This window comes from Acanthopagrus latus, chromosome 7 (genome assembly GCF_904848185.1).
Source record: "Acanthopagrus latus isolate v.2019 chromosome 7, fAcaLat1.1, whole genome shotgun sequence".
In the NCBI taxonomy this organism is placed as follows: Eukaryota; Metazoa; Chordata; class Actinopteri; order Spariformes; family Sparidae; genus Acanthopagrus; species Acanthopagrus latus.
In genome coordinates, this window is record NC_051045.1 from 9,269,855 (window position 1) to 9,288,208 (window position 18,354).

Consider the following 18,354-nt stretch of genomic DNA (forward strand, 5'->3'; position numbering starts at 1 on the left):
CATCCTCCATCCCTGAGGAGTCGACGCCTCTCTTTAAAGATGAAGAAGTCATTAATATTTCACCCAGAGGAGAATCTTTTAATTCATTATTAATATTTAGACCTATCTGCTGGAGTAGAGAGAGGGTCTTATCTGAATTACAAAGAGGCTACAGCCTGGCATAATCCGTGTATCCACGTTACCCCCACCCCGACAGAAAAGCGATGCGCTAGATCTGCTATCCCGCTCTGTTAGAGCAGTGCTGGCTGCCGGTGGTGAGATCTGGAAACGCTATTTCTACACCAGTCCCATGCTGTGTGAGGGTGCCTGGCCCAGGGGCATGAAGGAGATGGTAGGTGCAGAGCAGGAAGCAAGAGAAGAGACGTAAAGCTGGGGAGGAGAAAATGAGACACTTTGTCCTTTAAGAGCAAAACAAAGTCAAGGAGCCGCAGCGAGAAAATTATTCTCGATACAAATTAATGCAGCATTTTTTCCCCCTTTTTCTCTAAGATCGAGATTTTTTTTGACAGAATAACTACATATATGTATAATAACTGTGCATACACTAGGGTTGTCAAGATACCAGAATTTCAACACTCAATACTAGTGAAAAAAGAAAAAAAAATACTCTGTTACTCTTTAGGTTAACACGTGTAATATCACTTGAATGTCACCCCTCCCAGCTCCCACCAGACAAAAATGAATCGCTTGAATTGTGTCTAAGGTAAGTGGACATAACATAACATGACTAAATAACACACAGGGTGTTTGTCTGCAGACTGTCCACTTCAAGATGAGACTACCTTCCTATAGATGGATGTCAGTATTGTGAGCCGTGACAATGCCCAACATCGGGCTTCCAATAAACCAGGTAAGCTTTGTTTTAACCCAGCCTCTTACCGTAAACGCCTTTTACTATGTCATAACGCATATCATAAAATGGCCGGGACTGTCTAACGTGACACTGCACTTCCTGCGATGTGACTATTGCAAAATCGATGCTGAAATGGCATATTCTGCAGCCCTGGATGTACAGTAGCTGCCCAAAGATTACCAGAGTAATGATATAGTCTTTATTTGTCCTTCCTCCATCTGTCCAATGCTCCAAATGCGACTACTTACAGACAAACAGCTTTGATACTGTGTGTGTTTCGGAGGCATTATGGTTCAAACTTGCTCTTTGTTTTAATTCATTACATGCTCGCGGGGAGTAGCTTTGCTGATGTGCTGCATTTCAAAACTCAGTAGAATCATTAGAATATAATTACAAGGGTTTCAAACATCTTTATTGTATAATCTGTTTTTCATATTGCTTCATCTATCAAACCAGAGGGGAACGTTTTAGAAAGAACCAGCTGTCAGCAGTTCAGTAATGATCTTAATCAGCCCCTCCGAGGAGACAGTGGAGCTATAATAAAAAACAGGGGGAAATAAATACAGCAGACATGTTTTTTATTCTAATTGGATCCCTGTGTGGCGGTCAGGTTATTGTATTAAGTATAAAGCAAAGACCGACTGGACCGTGCAAAATGACAATCATGTTTTGTTTGTCGTTGTTTTGCTGGTTTCGGGGATCGAGCCATCAGAAATGTGTTTCCGCTCGGTTGTGCTTAACTGGTTTAGGAGTGCAATATTCTCCTCGTCGAACATCATTAAGTGGTGTGAGAGAGGTGTGACGGGTTTTTAAAACGTGGTACTGCTTCATCTCCACTGTGTTACGACGCACTTCCTCGCTCGGATGCTGTGCATGTCCTTGAACGCAGTCGTGAAAGAGTGTGACGAAAGTGAACATCCCTGTGACAGTTAGTAACTATCAAAAGGTGTGACTGTGCGTATGTATGCGTGTGCGTATGTATGTGTCTGTGTCTGTGTGAGTGTGTGTGTAAGAGCGCGTGAGCACGTGAGTGTGTGTGTCCACCCACAGTGGGCTCGGTCATCTGACGAGCTGCCGGCTCATCTCTCCCTACAGCGCCCAGATGGCCTGTGATTATGCACGGCTCAGTAGAGATTACTGTGCAGTGGCCGAGATAGAAAGAGAAAGCACAGAGGGTAAAAATAAATAGTTAACGTGGGGAGAAAAGTTGGCACAAAATGAAATGAAAAGTGAGTGGGTTAGGGTGAGTGTACGTGTGGGGGTCAAAGAAGTGGAGCAAGGGTGCAGCCAGAGGAAGCTCACAAATACCCCCCCCTACACACACACACACACACACACACACACACACAACCTTTACACTACACATCGTCTACGCTTTGTAAGTCTCCATCTTATCTTTCGATGCAGAACACCCGAAGATGAAACTACAAGCGCAGATTCGTGATTAAGAAAGAAAAGGTGTGTGTGTGTGTGTGTTGTGTGTGTGTGTGTGTGTTGTGTGTTGTGTGTGTGTGTGTGTGTGTGTGTGTGTGTGTGTGTGTGTGTGTGTGTGTGTGTCTGCTGGTAATGTCTACAGCTAGGGATACACACCAGCAGCGGTGTGACATGATGGATCACACATTGGCAAGTTAAGCACACCCAAAAGAGCAGTGTGAAAAATGATCAACGCTTTGCCGAACAGACATCAATTTAAACTCTCGATGTGTTGACTAGCAGAGCTTCCTCCACCGGCAAATATATATAGACACGTACAGAAACTGTACAGTAATGGTATCTGCAATATGTCCTATTTAAGTGTATCATCAACAACTTTCACACTACAGTCACAGCGGTTGTAGTTCCATGCTGTTAATCTAAAGAGCCCCACACCTGTATTAAAGGTGTAATTCCTTAGAAATGTGTGGAATTCAAAAGGTAGCTCCAAAATCAAAGGGGGCAACATAACCCATTACTGCTGCTCACTACACTGGACTAGTTGCTGTAGCTATTTTTGGCTGTTGCGACCAGCTGCCATTAGCAATTATCTCAGCTAGCTGTAGAGCTAAGTGGCCCTATTAACCAGCAGCAGTCTGTCCACACAGCAACCTCCGACCTAGTCACCAGACTGGGACTGAACACAGCCTCTGAGAACGACAAACGCCAGCTTGAATCAAACGATTCAGTATGGAGGTGATTTACAGCGATGATTAGAACTAAGACTTCATGAACAAGATAGATAGACATTAGAGGCATTAAGCGGCAGAGGACCTAGAGAGAGTTGGGCATTGGCAGTGGGTGAAAATAGCAAGTAGAGCAGGGGTAGCTTCTCATCTTACCTCAACCAGAAGTGATTGTGGAAAGACAAACAAAGATTGTTTATTTTTTCATGTCCAGTTTGTATGAAGGGTATTTTTCAATGAGCTAACAAAGAAGTTAAGCTAGTCTAGTTTGGTAAAAGAAGAAATCTTGAAATCAGATGCTGTGTATGATTTTATTATTCTGTTTAGTAATGTCTCCTTTCTTGACATCAGTGAGTGAGAAGTTTATTTCATTTTCATGTATGTTTTTATATCTCCCACCTGAAACTACGGGTGCGATCAGCCTCTTGTGGTACAAAGTGGTATCACAAGACAGGATGGGCAGAGGCTAGCTAGTTAGCATGCTAACTTCAGGAAACATCTCTGCATCAGTACATGTACATGCAGACATCTTTGACTAATAACATCAACACTGTTGCTTCTCCACACTCTGCTGATAGTGTAGCTAATTTTTTGAATGTCTTAAACTAAAATTCTGGCCATATTTTACAAAGTGCGCCGTTAAAATTTCAGATTATACGAGTAACAAATAGTTTTAATTCCACAAGTGTGACAGCTGGACACAAGACGTCTCCTCCTTCGATGTAAAGTCCAAATCTTTTTCCACATCGCACTTGTGTACGCTGAAGATTGGACAAGAGTCGGCTTCCAAGCAATTTGTGATGTCACAAATCATGCTTGTAGGCCGACCTCCAAAAATCCAATTCCCCTTTGGGCCAGAGAAGAGGGAGCAGTGAATGTGAGAACAGCTTTCTTGAGTGTCTGCACATACATCATTCTGCACCAGGGTTCAGATGAAGGAACAAGAAAAAAAACACATTTTTGACCGGAGTGGGACTTTAAACATAACAATAACAAGATGAACAGTGAGAGCGAAGGTAGAATGTGAAACATCCAAAGCATCCAGCTGTGAATGAGTCCACACATTCATACCTCAGACATCTCGGCTATCACAAACACTGAAACTGAGAGCTGCACTCTGCTCATATTTCTTTCACTGGGAAGGATACAACGATGATGCAATTCCTTTACTGAGTGTCATTCACAGAAGCCCACAAGCTACTTATTGTAACAAGGTTGGAGAAGCTAGTTGTGGTTCTGAGTGCTGCACCTATAAGTGTATTGCTGGCACACTCTCCCAGCTGTCAAATCGATTAGAGGAGGATGACGCGCGTCTAGCCGTGTTGTGTTTGTTTATCGCCTGCTGAATACAAACAGACGTAGCGGCGGAGGCATGGCGCAGAAGGCCAGCATATGTGTGTGTGTGTGTGTGTGTACTCGCTTAACGAGGCTCATCATTCAACTTTGAGGAGCCGCGCATTGATTGATGGCAGTTTAACGACCAACTGTAAATGCATTTCATATAACAATGATGTTTTCAGAAGGAGCAATTTAGCTCCCGGCGTGTGAAAGCAGCGGACAGAGAGCGGACTTTTCAGGGATTCAGCTGACACACACACGCACGCACACACGCACGCACGCACATCCGCACGCACGCACGCGCACACACACACTGCAATGTGCATGCACTAAATCACAGATGCCAAGCAGCCTGAGGCAGTTTGTTGTTTTATTGCATTTTGACCTTTCAGGATCGATGTAAATCTAATGAAGTGTTTGTTAGTGAATCAGGGCCTCAATGAGAGAGAGAGAGAGAGAGAGAGAGAAAGAGAGGACGAGAGAGAGAAAAAAACAAAAAACGCTGAAAGCCTCCAATGATTGTTTGAGGAAGACAATCCACAGTGGGCCACAGGAACAGGATCCATCTGTGTGGATGTAGCTCTCATCTCCTCATTAGGCGCTGGGTGTTATGACTGTCCTGTGATGAGAGCTGTGGCTGCTGCGAGGCATGCTGGGAGAGGGCAAGGTGGTGCAGTGGCCATAGAGGCTCATAAAGTTAAAATCCCAGGGTGACGGCCTAAAACAAAAGGAGGATCCAGGTGACGCATCTTAATGTCTGTAAGTGATTCTCCGCTAATGACGAAAAGTGCAAGTCATCTCACCGCTGCGTTGTTTTCCGTAAAGCCATTAAGGCATTAAGGCCAGATCTCGCTCCTGTGAATCGTGCTATCTTGTTTCACAAAGTCATTACAGAGGCAGAGCAGCATATAGCATGATAAATGGCTGACGGGCAGTGCAGGCTATAATGGGAGAAAGGAGAGGAGTCGGCCTGCTGTTGCCAGGGTGACCTTCAGTGTGAAGCACCTCGATGTCACCCAGAATGAGAGCAGCTCCGGAACTGTGCACAGAGAGTGCTAATGGTGACCTGAGCACAGAAAACAATTAACCTTATATATTGGGTACAAAAGAGATAGAGCCTAAACCGATATGGAGGTTTGGAGCTGATGCTGACACCTGTAATAGGGTGTCAAAAATTCCAATATCAGTATATCAGCCGATATATACACACACATCTTTTGCATCGATCCTGCAAACACAAAAATATGGTGGCAGGATATTTTACAGTTTAACAATAACTTTTGCCTAAAATGACAGCATTGAATAGTAAACCTCACTTTAATAGTTGTAAATTACCCTGGGTATTATTTTCTACTCTGTGTTCATTGAAACCTAAACGTTTTCATATTGGTCGATATCAAACACACATACGCCGATGCATCTGGGATAGGATAATGTCAAACAGATCCAATTGGGATAAAGACACTCAGGACAAGTTGGTCAATTTCAATTATTAGTGATGTCAAGTGATAACACACAGTCCTGCTGTATGTCGACTTCTTCATTTACTATGAAACAGCACAAGAGGGAGCCTTCATCTTTTCAGTTATTCAGAAAAATCCTGGTTAAAGGCACGGCTGGCCCGTTGTGTCCCCCACAAATAAAAGTTCAAATACTGCGAAATATTACAGATTCAAGACTTCATGAAAAGTCATGAGATTAGATTTATGATGACCTTATTTTGGTTTGCTTTTCACTAAAAAAAGATGTGTGTCGTAGCTTTGATGCAGTAAAAACTCTTTGTTTCTTACTAAAATGTCTTCCAGTATGTATTAGTGCCATTTTGAGAGTTTTAAGCACATTTTGCACATTATCAAATATCATAAATAGGTGGCATGAAGCTCTCATATTCCCCCGTTGCCTAGTTCCTGACTATTTTGGCAACATCTCCTTGCAATTGGTTTTCCTGTTCTTTGTTCTTTTGAGTATTTGTACGGGATGAAGCAGTTAAAACATCTGGTATCTTACAGGAACAAAGCCGAGATTTGTGGACAGGAAAAACAAACAGAACCTAGTTTTTCTTTTTTAAAATCCCGTAATCATCTCACAATCCTGCAGATTTATTTTGCAATGCTCAGAATGGTAAAGTGCACTCCTGCAGGACTTCTGTTGGGATTATATACTCAAACCCATCCTAAAGAGAAGGTCATGATCTCCCCTCTCTCCTGTCAGCTGCTTGGTGCTACAGAGAACTAAATAACACAATAGTGCCATCTAGTGGTAAAATAACTGTTGCACATGCAGCAGAGCAGCAGAGACTCCACAATCAGTGTGTGTGACTGTGGGAATAAATAAAAACAGAGGAAATCTGTTTCTTCTGCTCTTTTTTTCAACATGTCAGCATTTTATGAGTGACTGTAAAAATGTTGCTCAAAAGTTCAGTCCTGGTACATAAATGTGCAGTAAATCATAATACAAAGCTGTTTTTCCACTGACAGCAGCGTCTCTCCCCAGGCAAAACACCAAATTACAGCGGTGCTGCCGTATGTTAACTCAGGCTCGGCTGTCGAACGGCGCCCATAAAATGCACGCGTTACACAATACAGAAAAGGCTGCGAACAGAGCAACTTTCACCCTCTGGTAATGCCTCATGAATGAGTGTTCGAACAGCTGTGCCGTTTGAAAAGGAGCTAATCTGTGTCAGGCTAAGACTGGTGGCGAGGAAAAGAGCTGAGGAGAACAGAGCGAAGAAGAGTTTCCAGCTGACCGGCAAGAACTGAGTCTCAGTTGTGTCAGCTGTGTTTGTGTGCATGTGTGTGAAACCTACCATGTGTAAAGACACAAGTATAAGGATTCAGAAGGAAAATCTATCTCTCTCTGTGGGATTTATTCTGTAACAAAAACACACAGGTCGAAAAGGAAGGAGGAGAATGACAGACAATGGTTAATGACCACAGAAGGGCAGATCATGGGGGGGAGGTGGAGACGCGGGAGGGCACCCAGGGGAGAGACTGTGGAGAATTCAACACAGGCTGCTTTTGTTGGCTGCAATCAGCCAGACTAGGAAGACATTTACAACATGGTTTATGGCTCCATCAGGTGAGTGAATGCGAATGGCGGTGAGTGTCTGGGGCGATAAGCAGAGCGGGGAAAGGGAGCTGAAACACATCCAGGATGAAAAGTCAAAAGGGAACACGCGGGATTTTTGCAAATGTAGATCACATTAGAGCCGGCCGTCTTCCACAGCGTACAATAACAGCAGTTCTTAGATTGATTTCCGTCCTTCCAGGCAGCCGCCGGTGTCATTTTCACAGCGGTGCGTGAGTGGTCAACTCATGGAGATTTGAGATGGGTAATTGATTTCATTGTCAGAGTAACATCATCAGCACGAGGAAATGCAGCTGCATGCGGAAACTGTTTTAAAAATCTATAGTTGCCGCTTTGTTCCAGGACGTCTTGAATGAGCAAACTCACACGTGTTTGGCTTATTAATGCTGAACATTTTCCAGCAGCAGACTCTCAAATCTCACGAGTGTCCTTGAAGGCACAGCCGTGGATCCTGCTCATAAAGAGGATGCCACATAAATAAAGTAACCTTGTGGGAAGAAAACAAGCTCGGCTGCATTTCTGGGAGACTTTTATACTACAGAGAAATCTTTGGAAACCAATTTCTGCCAGAACGATAATAAATAATAAAGCCTGAATCTAACTATACGCTCAATAATATCAACAATAATGATATATCTTAGTTTTATATAACATCTGTCAAGAGACCCAAGGGCGCTTTACATAGGGGAGGGGAAAACAGTCAGGACAACAGCTCGACCAATACTTGATCTATTTATCAATATTATCACATGTGAAAAATTTCCAACATTAAACGCTGTTCTTGTCTGTTCCTGAAAATAAATGCCTCTCCTGTTCCTGTGCCTGCCATGTGTTCCTGTCCCCAGAGTCATAGTCCTGATCAGACCCGCTGTAAATCACCTCCATACTGTCAGACTGGCATCTGTCTGTCTAAGTGGCTGCCATCAGTCCCAGTCGAGTGTCCAGACGGTTGACTGAGCCTTGTTGACCTTGTTGATTCCCCCCCATCATCGTGAGGTCCAGGCAGACTTCCGTCAGCTAACAGGGCCACTCAGCTCACTGGCTAAAGAGCTACTTGCTAACAGACAAAGATAGCTACAGCATTAGACAATGTTACGCTGCCCCCTATGGTGAAGGAGCTGCCTTCGAATTCTGGTCATTTCTTATTACAAATTGCACCTTTAAAGCTGTGAACCAGCACCGCCGTCTAACCTCGAGGTGACCTCCACCTGGCTCTATCTCCCTCCTCCTCCTGCTTCTCCTCCTCCCTGCCTTACCCCAGTGTGTACAGGAAGCCCTGATTCCAGAGAGCCTGCTCCTCTGATGATCAGAGAGGAAAAACACAATGCCTTCAGTGTGCAAGAGAAGGAGCTCGACTCATAAAATGCACACACTCACACACACACACACACACACACACACACACACACACACACACACACGCTCACACACAAAGGGAGAGAAATAGAATGGAACATGCTTTTACTATTAAGGCTCAGTTTTTTTTTTCTTTCCATATGACTTTCCCAGGAAAATCCCCCTCATCAGGGTAGGTCCAATCCAGACAGACAGCAGACTGGAGAAGAGACACAGATATAGACAGACACAGAGGACTGTAGAGGAACTGACCTTCCCATCCCGCGACCGAGACACAAACAGAGACTTGTAGGGTGTGAAAGAGCTTTCTGACTGATCTCTTTATCGGATCTCACGGAGAATTTGGTGGGGATTTTTTTTTTTTTTTTTTTTTTAGACCTCGAGAGTCAGTCAATGATCCCCGACGAGCCCACACTCAGAAGCTGAAAAGTTTTCCAGACTAGCATCTGGCTTACATAAAACTTTTTTCTATCTAGATGAGCAGGATGATATTAATTTAGTCTCTTTGGTTCAACATCTAACATACCAGTCCTTTATTGGGTGACACCAAGTAATTCTGTCCATTTCTAGAAGGCCTCAACAGTTGGTACCATTTAGGAAAACTAGGTCACTTCCGCCTTCTGTGTGTGTGTGTGTGTGTGTGTGTGTGTGTGTGTGTGTGTGTGTGTGTGTCAGCCAGACCCCACTATAAGCCAAGAGACCTCCAGTATAAACATATTGTGCAGGAAGCACTGCTACTCTGAACAGAAACATCCCAATACCAGTAAGTATTCAGCTCATGAGGAGTGCTGCCGGAGCTGCTGAGTGTCGGTGTGATCTTCTCATGTGGTTATGAGGTCAGTGCTGTTTCTACCAATTTCTTACAATTTGTTAGCACAAGCGCCTCCCTGCACACTTCAGCTTGGCATAGAAAAAAAAACAAACTTGACAGTTCTGTCACAGGTGCTAAAAGTAAGCTTCCACTGAAAGATGAGTCAGTTGCTTAAAACACAGACTTGTTTGTTGCATCACAGAGATTAAAACACGTTAACAAGGCCACTAAACTGTGACTACGATTTTAGCAGAGATAAGGTTTCTACTAACTGTAGTCTTTCAGTTTTATTTTCAGTCTCATGCAGTGAAAATAATTCAAAAAGAGAACTCGGTGTAATCATCTCAGCGAAGCAGTCTCCAGCAGTGAGGTCAGGACACATCAAACCACCATCAGAGAAGTGGCGGCTACCAAGGCCGGCTGTTTCCGGCAGCTGGTGTGGGGAAATAAAACACACCAAATCTATAGGTGGACAAGTCGCTGTCGTCCTGTCTGCCCTGTCTGTTCTGTCTGACTCTTCATCACATTTCCGCCTGAAAAACAGCCATGTCATCGCAAACAGTCAGCGGAGATGTTTTCAGATTTACAGGTGGAAACCACGACGCCAGCATGCCATGTCGAATGACAACAAAGGCTGTGTACAGGCCCTTCATTGCGGCAATATTTGAGGAAGCATGTCAATTAAGAGAAGCTGGGACCCTAGTACATCGTAAGAGAACAACACAACACAACAAAAACCCATGGGTTTAACTTGAGTTTGTTTTGGCCCCTCAAGGGAAAAGGTATGGTCATACCGGTGACACATCATACAGGCTATCCCCAAAACAATTAGGTGTGGTCAAATGTGCCTTCAGCGTGACGATACTCCCTTATTATTACTAAATAGTAGCCACAATTTCCAGGAGCTGTCGTATTGTACTGATGTGACAATTCCAGAACACAATTCAAAACACACCTTGTGTCAAAGGGTGCCGGCTCATAACTCAAAAACCTGCTGAACAGGAGCGTCAATCCATTCACTGCGATATAGACGTAGGAAGTGCATCAGAACAAACCAGTTTCTAATCCCGGTCGGTAGAGTGTTAATGTTTTCAAATCCGGTGTAAAGTCATCCTCCTACTGTGTGTATGTTTTGTGAGTGCTCGCTGTGCTTCAGCCTCACCTTAAACCAGCAAACCTAATAAGGGACCATCTTATCTCCTGCTAAGGTAGATTTGTAGTCACTTCACACCAACAACTTGACGCGATGATTGACATCTACAGCCTATTCAAAAGCTCAGCAGAGACTTAAAGATGGGACGTGCAGCGCAGGAAGAAAAAAAAAAACTTGCCTGTCAGAAAAGAGGTCAATCACACATGCACACGAACTGCAGCGCCTTCTTAGCTGAGGCCTTTGGAGCAGCAGGACCCACACATGACCACCATTAGGAAAATCAATGTGACACTCAGGCAAGCAGGCAGGCAGGCAACGAGCCTGAAGCTTCTGAATGGCCCTGGAACTGACTCATGGCGTCTCACACACACATACACACACACACACACACACACACACACACACACACACACACACACACACATACACACACATAAACTGAGTGAGACAGGGAGACAGAGGAGGAGAGAAATTTAGGGGGATGTTGGAGATTTATGCTTTTGGGAACACAGTGAGTCGTTGGGTGACGGGGCCGTTGGTCACCTTGAGGAGTTAAACACCAAAGTCGACCATTAGGACAACAGTAGGTTGCTTGTTTGAGTGCTTAACACTGCGTTAAGTGATACCAGCTGACTGACACTAGCGGTGAGGCTGATCTTCTGCTGATAAAGGCTTGCGCTCAACCAAATCTTGATACTATCAGCCAATTTAAGTTTATCACCTTTTTTAAAGAAATATATAAATATCAGTGTGTCAGCTGATGCGTAACATGAAACTCCAGCACAGAATTGCCAAAGGTATAATTGGGGTAATTTGGAAACACTTAATCCATCGTACGGTGAGGACTATGACTCTGGTGCTTGCGACACTGACGGAGGATGACACTAAGTACGGAGCTCGAGTTGAGACGTGGTTAGCCTATTTTAGCATATAGACTGGAAGCAGAGGGGAAACGGCTAGCTTAGCACTGTCCAAAGCTAACAAACACACCTACAGACACCTTCTAAGCACACTAATCAATGTGTTGAAGCTTATTTGTTCCTGTACTAATAACGACAACACCAACAATCATCCATTGCTTTGAGCTCCCGGTCCGGATCACTATTGTAGATGCACGGCTAACCAAGCGAACTAGCTAACAGCAGCTACAGCAAGCAGATGCTGCCCTGTATTTGTTTTGAGTATGACTACAGCACCTGGCCAATTCTTATATATTGCATCATGAAGTGATGATCAAGCTGACGGGGTTAATGATGAGACTTTCAATGTGGAAACCGGGGATTGAATCCCAGTTGGAACATTTTATTAAACTTTTCACCTAATATCATCAGATTAAGTTATTAGTTTTTGTGTCGTTACGGTTTTCTGTCATTATTTGGTTAAGTTTAGGAAACCCTTTCACATGGCTAAACATGAGTTTGAAAGGATAACTGTCTTTTTCACAAGTCGCAAAGCTACGAAATTATAAAAACATGACTGGTTGGTTTCAATGATGGCCCTCTGATGACATTAATTATAAATTTACAGGAAACACCAAGCCAGTGACGTTAGACCGTGAACATCGGTAGTGCATACTGCAGGTTTTTCCAGATGCATTTGTGTCCTTTTTTGAATTGAAAAAGTTCTGACTCTTATATTTTCATTCAAGATGATTTGATCGGTGGTGCTATCTAACGATGTAGGTTTCCATTGGTTTATGAGCTGAGCCATCGCAATCAAGGATGTGTCATCAAAGGGGCACAACGCACAACAACCTGTGGAATGTGAGACGCCTACTTCAGTTTCAGGTCAAGGACAACATGGGAGGTTTTGGCTAAGTCAAGTCAAGTCAAGTCACGTCACGTCACGTCAAGTCAGGTCAGGTCAAGTCAACATAGCCCATAATCACAAATCACATAGCTTCGATGGGCTTCACAAGCTGTAGCTACATCGTCTGTCTTCTGACCCCTCGATTCGAGTAAAGAACTGCCCCCCAAAAAAGATTTATCTAAGCACAGAAAAAAAATGGAAGAGCTGCAGAGGAGGGATCCTGGACAAACAGACATGCAACGGACCGAACGTCACAGACTGAGCAAGCCGAGGTGCCGCCAAATAGAGGCCGAGTCAACTCACCCACCTCTCAAACCGTGGTGACCTGTAGGACGACAGGCTAGGTCAAGATAATTGGCTGGGGAACCATATTTTCAGGTTCAGGACAAACCTATTTTTGGTCGGAATGATCCGAACAGTTCAAAATTAGGTTCCCAATTAGAAACTGAACCAGTTCTGTGGTCATGAGCACCCCTGAGCAGGCGCTCTGTCTCTGCACAGGGGACGGTATCAAACCTACGCGACCTCGATGTGACTCCGTGCAGCCACTGTGCCTGGTTGTTGTTAACCAGAGAAACTGTTCCAGAGGTTTAAAGCTGGGGACGCAGCACCTTTGCCGAATTACTGAGCCCCTGAGCTAATGTCTGAAAATAATCAGGAGGCTGAAAGAGCTCGCACTGATAATAACAGAGGGAATATACGGCAAGTGGAAAATGTGTGTCTGCCATCACCACCGCATTTACTTTCTTATATGGAAAGGGAGACTTACTTCCAAGGAGTTCAAAACATTCCATCATTATTTTCATGCTACTGGTGATTTTTTTTTTTTTCGTGTAAATTTCACATTCATCCGAATCGAAAAACTCAACTTTCTCCAGACGTCGCGCCACCTGGATGACTGGAATCGTCTGCTTCAGAAAGATGTTGACGTGACATCACAGGCAAACCGACGAATGCCAGTTCATTACAGCGAGGGGGAGCGACAGAATCTGATCCGAGCAGCACACACACACACACACACACACACAAAGAAAAGAAAAGTGGGAACAAGGGGAGCTGGGCAGATTATATTCTCACCATCCTCCTCCCTAACTCCCGTGCTCTGTGTTTATCTAACACGGAGGGGAGATGTTTACATTGGCTCGGTTAAACACAGACAAGCCCTGATAGCTTTTGTTAATAATAAATAACCTAAACAGTCCCCCCCCCGGCCTCGGACGTCCACGCCGGAGCACCTAGTTGGCACAACTCGGACACACCACTGTCCCGCATCTGGCAGAGGAGACGCTCACACTTGCTTCTTCCTGACGGGGGGGGGGGGGGTTGCACGAAAAGACATGTTGAGGGGTGGAATTCAAACTGACAGGCCCACTGCTATCAATCCCGCCGCGGTTTATATGTGATGTGGTTTGTTTTGATAGATTCTCCCAACGATCCGATGCGAGCAAGCGAGCTCCGCAACCCTTTTTGACCCTCCCATCATAAACAGAAAAATAAGCATTAGAGAGTGCACGGGCTGGTTTTGTTTCCCATGTGGAAGGAATAGAGTCGAGGGGGGGGGAGGAAAAACATTTGATATAGTTGCTGTGAGTGTGTGTGTGTGTGTGTGTGTGTGTGTGTGTGTGTGTGTGTGCGTGTGTGTGTGTTGGGGAGGGGGTTGCAGGGGATGAGGGGGCAGAGATTGATCTGGGACAGTGTGGGAGAGAAAGAAAAAAAAGGAGAGAAAAAGAAAAAGAGGCCTTGGGAATGAATGTGTGTGGGAGAGAAACGATACACTGCTGGACTGCCGGAAAAAGAAAAGTCAGCCAGGAGGACGGCAGATCGATTCCTCCCCCGAGTCTCACAACAAACACACTCTCCTTTTTTTCTCTCTCTCTCTCTCTCTCTGCATAGCTCACCTCTGCTGCAGCCTGATATCGTCCCATCAGCACTTCATCTCTATCACTCTCTCTATTATGTACCCCCCCCCACACACACCCCTCCTTTCCCCCCCTTTCCTCCTTTGTCTGCATGCTTTGCACTTTATTCCGAGGGCCGTGAAGGACCTCAAGATTTGGTTTTTGGTTCTCACAGTAGCTCATTGTGGGGTTTTGCTCGATAGGAATATTAAAAACCAAAAACGCCCCAGATCTGTCATCTCGGGGGGGGGGGGCCCATGACCGTGCAACTTGCAACAACTCTCAGACAATGATGATGTGGACATGGCGAATGATGAGCGGTCGCTTTAGAAAAGGAAGAAAAAACAAACACACACACAAAGAAAGAGAGCCCCCCCTCCTCCCCTCCTTCTGTTATTCTGTGGTTGAGCCCTTGAAAGATGCATTTCATAATTAAAAATATCTCTGCAAGTAACGCTCAGAGAGGAAACCACACAATGACACACAAACACAGCCACGGCCCCTCCACCTACCACCACCATCCTGCTCTCAAGGCAGATGGACGGGCAAACAGAAAAGTTGCAGACAGTTTCAACACATCCCTAATCTCATGAGCATCTCTCTCTCTCTCTCTCTCTCTCTCACACACACACACACACACACACACACACACACACACACACACACACACCCTCTCCCAAACACACTCAAATCCCATAAGGACAATGTGGCCGTTGTGGACTCACACAACAGGAGGGAGGAGGATGAATGACTCCACTTCTAATCATCCTTATCGCAACTTCTCAAAGTGGTTTGTGTGTTATTTCCGGTCATACCAAGCAGATATCTGTGTGTGTGCCTGTTTGCGTGAGTGTGTGTGTGTGTGTGTGTGTCAAATTAGGGCAATCGTGAGGTCACTTCACTCGGGGTTTGGCACGGCTCTGCTCCCATTTCTTGCCATGTCAGCTCAAGCTTCCACCGATAGAGCATTAAAGAGTAAATCTGTGCGTTGTTGTGCAGTTGCTGGAGGCCCCCGCAGCTGTCCCGTTGACAGCTGGCAAAGGCATTCTTTTTTGGGGGGGATCCGAAATCCTGTGCGCAACGGGAGCCACTCGGAAACGACTCGAGGGAGAGTAAAAAAAAAAAAAGAAAGAAAAAGCGCTTAAAAGTCATGTATTTATGAGAGAGATCCACTCACCAGTAGCTGAAACCCCCTGCATCCTGCACAAACTTCTTCTCCGCTCCCTCTCTGTCTCTCACTCTCTCCGGTCTTTTCTCTCGGGGAAGCTGGCAGACAGCGGCGGCTCCGGCCAGCGTACCCAGCTCAACTCGGAGGAGCGCGTCCCGTCCACTTCACAGCGCCCTTTTCTTTTTTTTTTTCTCCTGCTCGCTTCAGAAGAATTCAAAAAAACACACGCAGAGACACACGCGCACACTACGGACGCTTCATGTCGTCCCAAAACGGACGCGACGGGTAAATTCTGTGCGCAGAGTGTGCGCACTGTAGTCCTTCATGTAGTCCTTTTTTTCTCCTCCCTCTCCAGACACACAACTCTTTCCTCTCTGAGCCGCTTGGAAAAAAAAAAAAAAAAAAAAAAAAGAACAGATGAAGCGCGCTCCCGGTGCGAGGCAGGCGCGCGCACGCACACCAGCCTCAATCAGTGAGCGCGAGGAGCAGAATAAAAGATGAGCAGCGTCGGGAGGACAGTGACGTTCAGCCCTTTGACTCTTTATGGAAAATCAGTCCGAGCAGCTTTCACTCTACTTTCCTCTGAGGTCTCTCTTTAAGTGATGCTGCAGTTTCAGCCATGACATGCCCGTCGGCACAGAGGCATGACACGGATGTCACGTGGTGGAGCCCTGAAAGAAGGGATGAGGTCTAAGTTGATGAGATAGCTCCACAGCTGCTTATTAGTGTGGAAAGAAAAGAGGGAGAGAAAAAAAAGAAGGAAAAAGAAGAAGAGAGCCCGGAACACGAATGCTCCCTGGCAGTGCGTTTCCATGTCACTGCTCGGGCTTTCTCTTCTTCCCTTTTAATTGATTATCTGGACTGTTCCCGCCAGCTGAATGGACGCTGTCTGCTGCCTCTGCGGACCTCTGTGCGCAGTAATAAGGGACAGACAGGAGGAGGACAGACGTCTTCAAGTTGCAGCTCGTTACAGTCACGAAATGCAGTTTTTTGGTGTGTGTGTTTGTGTGTGTGTCTGTGTTTTCAAAGTTCAGAGTCTTAGAGTGTTTGGTTATGAGAGCAGTGTGTTTTTCTTGGCATGCTGAGTCCGTTAAAGGTCAGCTGTGGTGCCTCCAGTCAGTCCAGTCCAGTGTGGCAAGTAACTAAGTACATTTACTCAAGTACTCAAGGATTTTTCTTCATACTTCTGCACTACCTACTGATATAAGACTGATGAATTAACTTTTTTTTATTGTTATTATTATTTTGTATTGATTTAAGGATGAATTCACCCAAGTATGAAAACTCAGTCACACTCACCATCATACTGACGGAAGGTCCACCAAACACAAGAGAGTTGCAGCATTCTCATAAAATACTGATGTAGATGGAGACTTGTTTTAAAAACGTAAAATAAACACATTTTTTTAAAAAAACAACAACTACAAAATGTCCTTGTACATCTTGTCCGACATAATTCAGGTCTCTGGAAGTCCCCATATCCCCAAATTGGATGATAAGACGTCATTTACACCCTTGACACTTATATCATGCAACGCTTTAGCTCAGCAGGCACAGTGTAGATGTTGTCTTTCATATCAATTTGAGATCTTGAGGCTTCGGGAGACTTAGCATGTGCTATGTGGAGCCATGTTATCTTTATTTTCAGTTGTTAAAGTTTCCATCTGCTTCAGCTGTTCAGGAGAACACTTGCAACACTGTTTTTGCCGCGAAGCTCCAGAAATGATTTGTAGGCAACAAAAGTTCATCCGACTGTTCATCTGCATGAGGGTGAGAAGATGATGACTGAATTTTCATTTATAGGTGAACTTATCCTTTAGACCAATGGTTCCCAACTTTTTTTAGCTTGTGTCTAGTTGTTCCTTTGTCAGCTGTGTGTTGTTTTGAATTCACTCTAAAAGTGTTGAACATTATTGCATCGGGAAACTATTTTAACCACTGATTCAATCACAACAATTAAATGAGGAAATAAACAACACAAAATAATTTGTTGATATTGAACAACTGGCCCAACAAAATCCAACCAACCATATATCTGGTAAGCCAACATTTGCGCTCATCGTTAATACATTTCTAAGTCAAATCGTTTACAGTGATTCATCCATTAATCATTAATCATTAACATCCTTGGTAGGATCTTTTTGTTTGGTCTTCTGTCCAGCCATCATTATTCATCTCATGACTCCTCAGATTTATCTTGGCCCCCCTTGGACGGAGCCAGTTCTTCAGCTGGGATCCAAAACTACCTGACGAGCAACGACTCAATTAGTCTCAGCGTGCTGCTGACACACAGATGCATCAGCAGCCAACTAATGACGTCACATATATGTTAACACATCAGTCACAAGGTCCATCTTTCTGTAGAATGAGTACTTCTACCCTCTAGAAAGGATTTGACTACAGAACTTTAACTTGCAGTGCTGTATTTTATCGCTGCTGGTACTTCTCCCAACATTGCTTGTTTGTATATTCCCAGAATGATGTTCTTCAGGAGCATGACTTCCTGGCCGCTGACCCCTCCTTACCCCTCTGTGCGTTTATCCGTGCAGCCCCCCGCCCAATCTCTTCCCAAACCCGTGTCGACTCAGCTACGCATCATTAACCCCCTTTGTGGCCGGTCCTGTTGCTGCACGCGTTTCATCTGCCTCAGTTCAACACAGACAACAGCAGGGTCCCTAATGATAATGGCTCCCCGTCTGGCTGCTTGCCAGGCAACAGGCCA

The 18,354-nt window shown here is 44.8% G+C and overlaps 1 protein-coding gene across 1 annotated transcript in view; it reads right to left on the bottom strand.

The window, feature by feature from the left end:
* The window catches only part of fgd (faciogenital dysplasia), a 61,206-nt gene extending 45,195 nt beyond the window's left edge, over positions 1–16,011 (bottom strand). Inside the window, exon 1 of the mRNA XM_037104634.1 lies at positions 15,642–16,011. Within this exon, the coding sequence (XP_036960529.1) occupies positions 15,642–15,663 (22 nt within the window). The 5' untranslated portion in view covers positions 15,664–16,011. The remainder of the gene's footprint in view (positions 1–15,641) is intronic.
* Positions 16,012–18,354: the final 2,343 nt, after the last annotated feature.